Genomic DNA, 12,239 nt, shown 5'->3' with positions numbered 1-12,239 from the left:
CCCACACCGAATAATTTTTGATAATTCAACAGATACTGTACCTTTCACTCACTATTTTTCATAATTTCACTTGCTCCATTAACTACTATTTTTGATTGGGTGAGAGAAATGACAAAATGTATGTGAGTGCGTGCACTGAGCATGCACAATGTCTGTTTTTTTATTTATTTTTATTTATTTATTTTTTATTTTTAGCAAGATGTAACAGGAGGCAAGTAAAAGTCAGACAGGAAGTAGTTTTATTTCAGGGACTGCTGTTCTCCGTGCATGTGCAACATTTCAAATCATCATCATCATCATTCTGACAAACATCCTGTAACATTCATAAATGTTCAAAATTCACCAAAATTTTCCTCCTCGCATCAACGCTGCTGCTGTGTTTTAATAAAATAGAATCTTCATTATTCAACTGTGAATAAGCCCTTCTTTTTTTTTTTTATCTGCACGCCTGCTCGTTAGCTCCAAAACACTAACAAAAATATTGGATTTGCCTCAAAATGGCTGCTTAGAAACAAAATGTTGACTCAAGACCCTGGTAAAATTTGGTTAATTTAGCCCAATTTGGGAAAATTCCATAGTGACAGCCTTGATTTTCTCCCCCAAAATGGCTGCTTCACACCAAAATGGCCACCTTCCTGTTCAATGTCAGTCATGGATCTTTGAAGCTTTTCCGTGCATCCTATCCACCCAATTTCGCACCAAACGGTGAAACTGGTGTCCGGGGGCTGAATTATTATTATTTTTTAATTTTTTTTCAACTTTCTAGGGGGCGCCACAGAGAAAATCATTGAAGTTTGTATTTGAAACCCCTCAGATACACATTGCATAAATTGTCACGTTATGGGAGCATGTTGAAGCCCCCTCCCAAAAAAAAAAGGCGATTCAAGTCCAACCTCAGACAGCAGGGGGCAGTCTAACGCTACGTCTACCCTGAGAATACAAAGCCATAAAACAGGAAGTGAAACTCATCAGGCGGGAGTAATTGACTGATTATTGAGTGTGCGCGGGAGGGCAATCGGGTAGAGGTAGAGACCGCTAAAGCCCAGGTCACACTACATGTTCGAAACATTGATTGGATTCTGTATTACTTAGAAAAATGGCCACGATTTCAATGAGTCTTAAAATGTCGACTTTGCAAGAAACATTTGGGAAATTTAGGCCAAAAAAGATCAACTATAATGATGAATAATTGTTACATTTTATTATATTGATCTACTTAACATATTTGTTTCTATTTCTATCATATAATGGCATATTGGTAAATTTAAAAAAAATTGTATATTTTGATGGCTAAAAATTTGTAATAATGTGTTGCAAGATCTTGCCCCAAAATGATGTAAAACTGCAAAAAAAATAATGCAAAACAAGCTGCAAAAAAACTCGCTAAAAAGTTGCAAAAAACAAGAGTTCAGTTGATGTAGCATTTTAAAAAATTTTTTTGCGTATTTTGATTTTTCTGTGGAGGTTTTTCATAAGTGATCAATTGTTATCAAAAACTATGCAAAAAAAAACAAAAACTTTTTTTTTTACACTTGTGGGGTCCTCATATGCTATCAACAGTAGATTTTTTTTTGTTGATTTTCACACTGCAGTATAGTTCTACACCCTTCGTATTTATTTTTTTATTTTTTTTTATTTTAACAACAAATGTCCTCACCTACTCTTAATAGTAGATAGAGTGTGTTAGGTAAGCTAGGCAAAAGTGGGAAAAGTTGCAAAAAATGTTTTGTTTTGTTGATTTTATTAAGAACAGCGCGTAAATTGTAATTTGAGCAAAATGTTGTTGTTTTCTTACAGCTGGTTAACATATTTTTTTTTTTACGAACTTCAAATGTGAAATATTACTGAAACAAAATAACTTTTAGTTCCATTATGTCCGACATGGAACAAGAGAGACAAAAAAAAAAAAAATGATGGACAGGAATGCGTTTGGATGGTACTGTGACCTAGGCTTGAGGCGCAAGGGCAAAAGAAGCTAGGATGGAAGCAGGAGTATAGAACAAGCGATAAGGGAAGTTGACGTGTAGTCAGTATACGCTAAAGGCTAAACGACTCCAAAGTTGTGCAAAAAACAAACAAACAAACTGCGCGGCCGGGGAGCAGTCTGAACACACAAACCCTGTGATTGGCCAGGACAAGGCAGGAGGGCGTGGCCTCGTGTGCTTCGCCAAAAAACAAAACAAAACAAAAAGAGTCACTCGTCCAGAGAGCCCGACTCGGACTGATTGGTCGCCAGCGTGGTGGCGTCGAACGACAGCGTCCGCCTCCTGAGCTCCACGCTGCTGTCCATCAGCGGCGTCGCCGTGGTGACCGGCTCCTCCCCCGGGGGCGGGCTCACGCGCTCCTTCCTGTTCCGCCCCGACACCGGCGACACCGAATGGCTGAGGCGGCCGCGGGCCTCGTCGGGATCGGGCGCCAGGTGCCGGCGCGAGGGCGTGTTGATGCGCCGCACTTCCTCGTCGGGGTCGTCCGCCGCCTGGGGGGGCGCCGCCGCCCCCGCCGAGTCCTTTCCCGCTTGGGCTTCTGGTTCCGATCCGACCGCGTCGCCGCGACTCCGGCACGAGATGACCCTCTGCGGTTGAGTGTACTTCAAGGTGTGCACGCTGGACGAGCGCTGGCGGGGCGGCGTGGGAGAAGAAGGTGAGCCGGCGGGTGCGGAGGGGGGGGCGTCCGAAACGTTGTCAGCCGAGCCGCTTTGATCCAGCGAATCACAACGCACGGCCTCCTGCGGGGAAACACGGAAATAACGCAAGGTAAGTACGTCCGTGGGGCAAAGTCAGGTGTGCCCCAAAGCCAATACAAATGTTCTTTCCTTGGTGAAATACTGTTGAAAAGAAATTACAGTGGAAGATATGGTCATGGGGCAATTTTGCATGTGCCCCAAAGGCGCAAGTTATGGGGCAAAACTGCATATGCTTTTTTTTTTTTTTAAACGCAAATTTTCTTGAATGCCAAAGAAAAAGAGCGATAAAACAAATCGAAAGACTTGCTGCTAGGCAGAGTTGGTGGGGCAAAGTAAAGAATGCCCCAAAGCCATTAAATAAAAGTTTCAATGGTGTAATGTTAAAAATAAATAAATAAATAAATAAATAAATAAATATATGTAAATACATACAAAAATTAAAAGCATTTTTCATTTTTTGTTTATTCTTTTTTAAAATATTTTATTGATTTATTATTTTTACCATTACTTTTTTTTTAATTTTCGTATTTTTTTGAACGATTATAAACAATTGTTTAAATTTGATAAAAAATCAGTATTTTAGCTTTTTTTTTTTTTTTTTTTTTTTTTACTTTATTATTATATATATTTTTTTAATGTGATATTTTTCCTTCTTTTTTTTAAACCTTTATTTTACTTTAAAAAAAAAAATCTGACATTTTTTTTCCCTTTTAACGCCTGTTCTTAAAGCGCTTTATAAATAAAGTTGAGTTGACTTTTTTTTACTTTGGATTTTTAAAATGACTCTTTCGTGGGGCAAAATCAGGTATGCCCCAAAGCCCTTCTATGGAGACGAGGAGGGGAACACATGGGGCAAGAATGCTGAAAGAAAATAAGTGAGGCAAATCATCTACACTATTAAAGTTAAGACTTTGTGGATCAAAATAATCAAATGTCGCGTTTAAGCTACAAAACATAAAAAGAAAAGACACTCACTTGTCTGCGTAACTGTCGACCCGCAGCGCGGAAAGACGCCGGCCTCTTGAGGACGGAACTCTCGGGGACGTACGAGGGGCTCAGCTTGTTGCGATCCAGACTCTCCTCGGGGCTCAGCCAACGAGAGGGCCCCGCGCTGGGGGCCCCGCGCTGGGGGCTCAGCCTGAGCGAGGGGTGTGTGTCTATGCTGCAGCCGGAGACCAGCTTGGCCCTCACGGGGCCCGCCCCGTAGCCGTCGTCCACGCTGTGCGCGGAGCTCAGCCGGCGCAGGTCGGCGGCACGGGCGGGGCTGAAGCGGTAACCGTCCACGCTGTGAGCCGAGTCCAGTCGGCGGCGGCGGCGGTCGGCCGGGCCGTCTTGGCGGGGCGAGCCCCGGTCGATGCTCTGCGAGCTGCTGAGGCGGATGACGGGGCGGCTGCTGCGTCCGTAGCCCAGCGAGGCGTGGCTGATGGCGGGGAGGGCGCCCGGGACCTGCAGCAGGGAGCCGCCCCCGCTGGAGCCCAGGGACGACATGGAGCCTGGACAACAAAATATCAGTTTCGCAAGGCCACAGGGAATATGCATTATAGTGTCTCAGCACCATGGGGCAAAGTTATGTGTGCCCCAAAGTCGAACTAAAAAGCAATTTTTTGTTTGTTTTTTGATAACCAGGGGCAGATGCCTTCACTGCCACATACAGCAGAGAAACGGACAGGGAGAAGTGGCAGGAACAGGAAGTTAAAAGTGCTAAATTACACAGACTATCAATTTTAGCATGTTGCTAGGCAGATTAAGTGGATCTAAATAATGAGTGCTACAAAACCTATGTTAAAATAATAATAAAAAAATCGTGGGTTTAAAAAAAATGTTAAAAATAATAATTTCAAAACAACTACATCCTAAAAATAATACATTTTAATATTATTGTAAATAATAAATAAATTATTACCATTTTAATGAGGGAATAAATATTAAAGATTAAAAACGAAAAGAGCAATAATAAGAAGAAATTAATGAATATATTTTTAAAACTATTATAACGATACTAAAAAATCATTTGACGAAAAAAAGATGTGAAATTGGACATAAATATCAAAATGGTAAAAAAAAAAATGTAAGAAATGGATTTGATTAAAAATACATTTAAAAATAATAATAATTAATAATTAATTAGGTTAAAATTTAGGCAATATAAAATACTGGAAACAATAAATAAATAATACATAACTACAAATAAATATACAAACAGTATTTACAAAAATAATTTCAATAAAAACATACAATATAAACCGTGTGTGCGTTTGTGCTAAAAATAAAAACAATAGAAAATTATTTAAAAAAAGCTACAACTACATCCAAAAATATAAAATTCAACATTATGATGACTATTACTTCTTTTAAAACATGATTAAAATACATAAGGACACATAACATATTGAAAAAAAAAAAATGGAAAAAATACCAATAATATATATAATATCATCTATACACATACACATTATAATAAACAATATTAATTATGCTGAACACTTATAATAATGATAATGCTACTAATACTAAAAACCAAACTATTTCAATCGTGTCAACATGCCCAAAAAGCCAAAGAAAAAGCAAAATACAGTTGCAAAGCAAAGGTCTCACCTGAGTAGCTGTAGGCCGAGTAGGCGTCGACGCCACCCGGCGGGCACGGCGCGCACCTGAGCGGCTGCTGACCGTAGCTGTCGCTCGGCAGGGACAGCATGCGGCCGATGCTCAGCAGGTTGCCGCGGCAACGCTCCTCCTCCTCCACCTGCACCTGCCCGGTTCACAACAAATGCAAAAATCGGCCTCACCTTTACCCATTCGTCCCGCCATCTTTCTTTCTCACTTATCCATGCACACCTGCGCGGGCGCGTCGCCGTTGGGGGCGGCGTTGTCTCCGCCCCCCGCGGCGGCGGCGGCGGCGGCGCTGTTCCGGCGGGCGGCCTCCTCGCGCTCCCGCCGCTCCTCCATCTCCTCCAGCTGCGCCTCCTTGTTGCTCTCCTCCAGGTGCTTCATGAGGACGGCCACCACCACGTTGACCAGCACGAACTGCGCCGTCAGCACGAAGGTGACGAAGTAGACGGGCGAGATCAGCGGCAGGTAGCTGAGGCAGTGGCGGTCCTCCGGGCGGCAGTCGCGCAGCGTGTCCTGACAACAGATGAGGAAAACATCAATCCAGATAAATCATCAGAATATTATCAACTGCTAATTACTTTAATTAAAGTTGCACAAAAAAAAAAGCACCAAAAATGAATGAATGCGTTCAAATTGCGCTTCCGATTTCCACCAACGGGGGGCGCAAAAGACCTTGAGGCTGCAGAACTATTGTCTCCATTGTTACCAGCAGATTCGATCCCGTCCTCCGCCTGTCTCATAAAGTACGCTTTCGCTTCGCATGAAGCTCACAATCTTCCGTCTTCATTAAAGACCAGACGGGTTCGACAATAACCTTCACAACTCCAATTTGGATGTCCCCGGTGGACGGGCCAAACCCTGCGTTGCCACTGATGTGTGTTCCAGTTACTTTGGTTTACATTCATTCCTGCATGTATGTATAGAAAAGGTCAAAATGATTACAAATAAATAAAATAGGAAATAAACGACAAAACATTTATATATATATATAAAAAAAAAAAAACTCAAACAAATGTTTGAAAAATTACAAAAAAAAAGGATTTTTTTTTTAAACTAAAATAAAGTTTTTAAGAAAAAAGTAAAATGATTGAAAAACAAAATGTAAAAACAATAAAGAGGAAAAAAATAAAAAAAATCAAGAGAATGTTAAACACTTAAAAAGAAAAACAAAATTAAGTGGAAAACTGATTTTTTAAAAAGAAAAATGATACCAAAATGTTAAGAAAAAGTATAAGCTAAAAAATTATTATACACAAGTAAAAAAAAAAAAAAAAAGTAAATTAGAAAGAAAGTAAAATTTAGCTAAAACTATTACAATGACAAATGTTTGCAAAGTAAAAAAAAATAAAAAATTTAAAAGTACAACAAAAGTAAAAAATAAAATGTCAAATTTAAAAATAAATAAATAAAATTATTAATAACAATTTAATAATAATAATAATAATAAGTAAAAAAATATTAAAAAAGGAAAGGAAATAAAAAAGGAAAAAGTTATAAAAACATTTTAAAAAGAGTAAAAGAAAAAGTTTTTCCAATTTTTACCTAAAATAAGATAAAAAAAATGTTAAAACGATACTTGATAATTGAGCCATTTTCAGCAGTAAAGTTAATATTTTGTCTATAATTAATGTGGTAACGTCATTATTTGTCATGTACAATTAAACCTTCAAATACAAATTTTTTTCTCTTGCTGTCGACTGATGATGACATCACCTGTGCTGAGGAAGTCGTTAACAGCCAATCATGGCTCACCTGTTTTCTGGGCTTGGTCAGTAAACTGAGCCATGATTGGTCGTCAGTCGAACAGCAAATGGAAAAGTTCACATTTTAATGTATTAATTGTACATTCTGGACAACATATGAACTTTTCACTGCTGAAAAAGGTTCAATGACTTGAATTTTAAGTGTGCAACACATTGTACTTCCAACGTCCTCCAACTGGGGGCGCAAAAGACCTGAAACGATTGCCTCCTCGCCCTCTATTGCCCCTCACTCTTATTGCGTCCTCCTCTTGAAAAACGCCGCCTGTCTCGTTAAAGCACGCCTCGCGCACGCCGCCGTCTTCCATCTTGCTTAACGGCGAGCCAATCACCTTCATGATCCCGTTCCAGTTGTCGCCGGTGGACACTCGGAAGAGCGTCAGGAAGGCCATGCCGAAGTTGTCGAAGGTGGCGTGACGGCTCAGCCCCTCGCACGGGTTCTCCTCGGAACACTCTAGAAAGCAAACGCGGGAGACGAGTTCGAACGAGGGTGGATGCGGACGATGGGGTGTGTCGTGGGTGTGGGTGGGGGGGGGCTAAAATTGACATCATTAATGCATGTAACGCAACAAAACACGCGCGAGCGCACTGTACGCATGCACGCGCGCGCGCGCGCACTAACCCAGTTTTCCAAAGAGCTCAACTCCCAGAGCTGCATAGATGAAGAACAGCAACATGAAGAGCAGACCCAGATTCCCCACCTAGACGGACGGACAGTACACGCACACACACACACATATACAGTACATGTATACGGCGCCATATGCACACACATAAAGAGAACGCATACACACACATAGAAAGAGAGAGGCGTACATAAAGCAGACAGAGCGCGCGAGCTGCGAAACGAACTTGAAATCCCCCCAAAAAAGGTTCATGCGGATCGTTGAGTGGCAAAACAAAAAGAGGAAGAGCACGCGGATCGACGCATAATAATAATAAACATCATCGTCATCAGGTCACGTGCCTTGTCTCGGTTTAGAGCCGGTCAAAGGTCACGTTCATCAACATTAAGGCAGAAAAGTAAAATAGAAGCAATTAAAAAAAGAAAAAGAAAAAGTAAAGTGTAACAAAAAACGAGTAAAAAAAAAAACTGAATTAAGAAAATAATATAATGCAATTTTTATTTTATTTTTAAAATATTTTTTAGTATGAATATAAAGAAAGACTGGAAAAAAATTAGCAATAAAAATGTGGGAATAAAAATGAAATTAAAAGGATCTTGAAAAATAAGGATAAAAGTCCTTTAAAAAACAAAGTGTAACAAAAAACAAGGGTAAAAAAACGAATTAAGAAAACAATGTATTTATGCAATTTTTATTTTATTTTTAAAAATATTTACAAAAATGAATTTAAAGAGACTGGGAAAAAAATTAGCACTAAAAATGCTGGAATAAACATAGAAAAAATACATTATGAAAATATAATATTTATGCATGTTTTATTTTATTTTTAAAAATATTTAAAAAAAAATGAATTTAAAGAAAGACTGGAAATAAATTAGCAATAAAAATGCTGGAATAAAAATAAAAAAAAACATTAAGAAAATATAATATTTTTTATTTAAAAAAATATGAATATAAAGAAAGACTAAAAAATTAGCAATAAAAATATTGGAATAAAAATTAAAAGAATTTCGAAAAAAATAAGGATAAAAGTCATTTAAAAAAAAATTAAAATCTTATAAAAAAAAAAGTTAAATGTATTTAAAAAACAATCCATATAACAATATTGGCAGGCATATCGGTGATGTCGGGCCGAAACTTTGTACCTCCAAAATCCGTTCAAAAGGTCACGTTCATCAACATTAAGGCAGAAAAAAAAAAAAAAAAAAAAAAAGAATTAAGCAAATAATATATTCATCCAATTTTTATTTTTATTTTAAAATATTTTTAAAAAGTATAAATATGAAGAAAGACTGGAAAAAAAATAGCAATAAAAATGTTGGAATAAAAAATAAATTAAAAGGATTTTAATATTTAAAAAAAAATGAATATAAAGAAGGACTGGAAAAAAATAGCAATAAAAATTAAATTAAAAGGATTTTGATCATTTCCCATTCTCCTTCAACAGAAACATTTCTGCTTGCTTGCATAGTTTGCTTCTCATCACCCTCGAATACGAGCATGAAGCAAAATCATCCAAATGCCGTTAATTTCCACCACGCAATCACCGCCAACGTGAACCTTTTGTACGGCTCCCGACGCTCTTTTGAGAGTGTCCTTCTTCCATATTTGATAACAAACACGCCATTATGCAAAGGTAGAATGACTTCATTTGCCGTACATCAGAGTACGCTTCTGACTAAGCGTGAAAGAAAAACGGCAAAAAAAAAAAAAAAGAATGACGACGCGGTGACTCACGCTGCCACGGAGACATCCATCTTTGAAAAAAGGACGCAAAGGACGCTGGCGCAAAGAAAAAAAAGACACGTTTTACCCCCAGTTTTAATATCGCGATGTCACAATATTGCCGTTATTGTTACACACCTAATAAAAACATAACAAATAATAATAATAATAAATTTGATATTTTCATTATTTTTCATGTACAATTAGTACCTTTAAAAAGACATTTTGCAACTTGCTGTCGACTGAAAATGACATCACAAGGGCTCAGGTAACCAATCACAGCTCAGCTTGTGAATGTCACATGACCAAACCGAGAAAACAGGTGAGCTGTGATTGGTTACCTGAGCCCTTGTGATGTCATTTTCAGCTGACAGCAAGCTGCAAAATGCGTTTTTAAAGGTACTAATTGTACGGGAAAAATAATGAAAGTATCAAATTAATTATAGACAAAATATTAACTTTTTATTGCTATAATGGGCTAAGTAAGTGAAGTATCCCTGTAATGTGACAAGGGCTTCGATCATTCACGTCATTCTTGAAAACGTTCTTTGACATCAGATTCGTCATGTTTCATTTGTAATTTCAGACACCGGCAGCCCATTGAAAAGAGACACAATGCTGCCACCTGCTGGCCATAGTTAGTGGCTGTTTTTGATTTCACAACCCATTGACCAGGCAGCGCTCCAACTTCGACGTTGCACTACACATTAATTAAAAAACAAAAAAAACAAAAAAACAAAAACGTAGTTGACGTCAATGAACATTTATGAAACATTTTTGGTAATAGTAATTGTAATTGTCGTTACCTGAGGCAGCGCTTGCATGACGGTGTCCAGCAGAGCTCGCATTCCCGTGGCCATCTTCAACAGTTTCAGAACTGAAAAATGCAAAAGCAAGTTTGGATGCTTTTTTTTTTTTTTTTTTCCTTTGGCAGAACCGACAATTGAAGATAAGAAAGCGTGCATTTAACACTTTCACTCATATTGTGTGTTCGGTGCTATGATAATCTTAATACACGGATATTCAATAATAGATCATGTAGGGGATTCAGAATTTGAATCCGTATTGGTGTGGGAAAAAAAAAAAAAAACATCTCGGTCATGCGATTCACAAGATTAATTTCAACGTCAAAAGGTCAAGTTATTAAAAATATGCAGATTTGTATTTATTTGTACCTCGCGTGATCCTCAACACCCTCATGATGCGAATGATGGTGGGGTTGATGGGCAGCGAGGCGTTCAGGTCGATTTCCTCCAGCGTGATTCCCATGATGGACAGCAGCACGATGGCCAGGTCCAACTGGTTCCATCTGGACGACAAGCGCACGTTCAGGCCTTTTGGATTTCGCTCATCATAGTTTGGATTTCATATTTGACGTTTAGATTTGCTCACTTGAGTTTGTTTTTTCGAGGGGATGACAAAACAGTTTTTTTTTTTTTTTTAAAAAGCTTCATTTTAGTTGAGTTTTTATTAGCTTTAGTATTAGTTTGATATATATATATTTATTTAAGTTTTTATTAGTTTTAGTATTAGTTTTAGGGTATTTTAGGGAGCATTTGTCCAGTGCTAGTTTAAAAAAAAAAAAATCACAATAATTCAAGTATTGTGCAATAATATTAACTAAAATTCCCAAATGCAGATTTGATCTTCCCTCTTCCATACGACCGCAGGCATGTAGCGATATCGTGATATCGCGATATTAAAACTGCCACCATATATCGCCGTCGTCGTCATGTCACGACATTAAAAGTAGCACATATGTTCAAAAGGTCGGGTTGATTTCCATTTGTGCAGTTCCAGCACCCTCTGGTGGCTAGTTTTTTTTAGTTTAATTTTCACAAAGCATGTTTTGGCCCTTCTATGTTTAAAATCTATGCTAATGGTAAGATGAAGAGAGTCAAATGTGTGCTTGCATTAGAAAATGCCTCAATGTATATATTATATTTATATATAATATTTTTAATAATATTTTTAATTGCTGTAATGTACAAACGCACAATAGTGCATGTTTTTTTTTTTAGTATGAGCTCTTTTTTTGATAATATTGTGATCTTTTTTTTGGATTGCCACAATATTGTGATAATTATTGTATCGTGATCTTCATATTGTGATATCATATTGTGATGTTATCACATCATTTTGATGTTATAGTTTGTTTAAATTATTGAATTGGAGTTCATTTTAGTTTTATAAACTTAAAATGTAGTTTCAATTAGTTACCTTTTTTTTAAAGATGCTCTTTTTTTTTTAAATTTTAGTTTGAGTTGTTTCATTGATTTTCATGAACTATAAACAGACTTATCATCCTTTGATATTTTATTTCTCCTAAATTATACTTTATTCTTGTAACATTTTGTTTTTTTTAAATCTAAAAAATCTTTCTTCCTCATTTTGCCATATTTTTTTTTCCATTTCCAGTTTTAACACTCTTATGCATTGATAAATATGTCAAGCATAAATATGTAAAATAATAATAATAATAATAATAATAATAATAATAATAATAATAATAATAATAATAAAATACTAACATTTAATTAATTTATTTAAAAAAAATGTAAAATGTAAAAAATATGTATTTAAAAAAACTTATTTTTTTTGGTATCCCATTATTTTAAAAGGTCAAATGGGTCAAAAGTCGCCCCTGGCAACCGACGGACCAATGCATGCATGCGGCAGTGTCGCAACCTTTCTTTGAAAAAGCGGCGAAGGCCGAACGCGACCAGCTTGAGGATGGCCTCGATGACAAACACCACCGTGAAGACGTAGTTGCAGTACTTGAGGATCTCCACCAGGTACTATTTGACACACGCACGCAAACACACGCACACGCGC

The 12,239-nt window shown here is 37.5% G+C and overlaps 1 protein-coding gene across 3 annotated transcripts in view; it reads right to left on the bottom strand.

Annotated features, from left to right (window-relative positions):
* Positions 1-222: 222 nt before the first annotated feature.
* The window catches only part of LOC144020531 (voltage-dependent T-type calcium channel subunit alpha-1H-like), a 75,855-nt gene continuing 63,838 nt past the window's right edge, over positions 223-12,239 (bottom strand). For 2 of the 3 annotated variants that reach the window (XM_077524105.1, XM_077524107.1), the window contains exons 27-35: positions 12,093-12,202; positions 10,580-10,713; positions 10,211-10,281; positions 7,676-7,754; positions 7,386-7,507; positions 5,519-5,806; positions 5,279-5,432; positions 3,659-4,176; positions 223-2,725 (exon numbers count right to left, since the gene is read on the bottom strand). In XM_077524105.1, coding sequence (XP_077380231.1) covers positions 2,195-2,725; positions 3,659-4,176; positions 5,279-5,432; positions 5,519-5,806; positions 7,386-7,507; positions 7,676-7,754; positions 10,211-10,281; positions 10,580-10,713; positions 12,093-12,202 — 2,007 coding nt within the window. In that variant the 3' untranslated portion in view covers positions 223-2,194. The remainder of the gene's footprint in view (positions 2,726-3,658; positions 4,177-5,278; positions 5,433-5,518; positions 5,807-7,385; positions 7,508-7,675; positions 7,755-10,210; positions 10,282-10,579; positions 10,714-12,092; positions 12,203-12,239) is intronic. The other variant, XM_077524106.1, reaches the window with a different exon arrangement.

This window comes from Festucalex cinctus, chromosome 6 (assembly GCF_051991245.1).
Source record: "Festucalex cinctus isolate MCC-2025b chromosome 6, RoL_Fcin_1.0, whole genome shotgun sequence".
NCBI classification, from domain to species: Eukaryota; Metazoa; Chordata; class Actinopteri; order Syngnathiformes; family Syngnathidae; genus Festucalex; species Festucalex cinctus.
The sequence above is the reverse complement of the archived record's forward strand: the minus strand, read 5'-3'. Positions and strand labels throughout refer to the sequence as shown.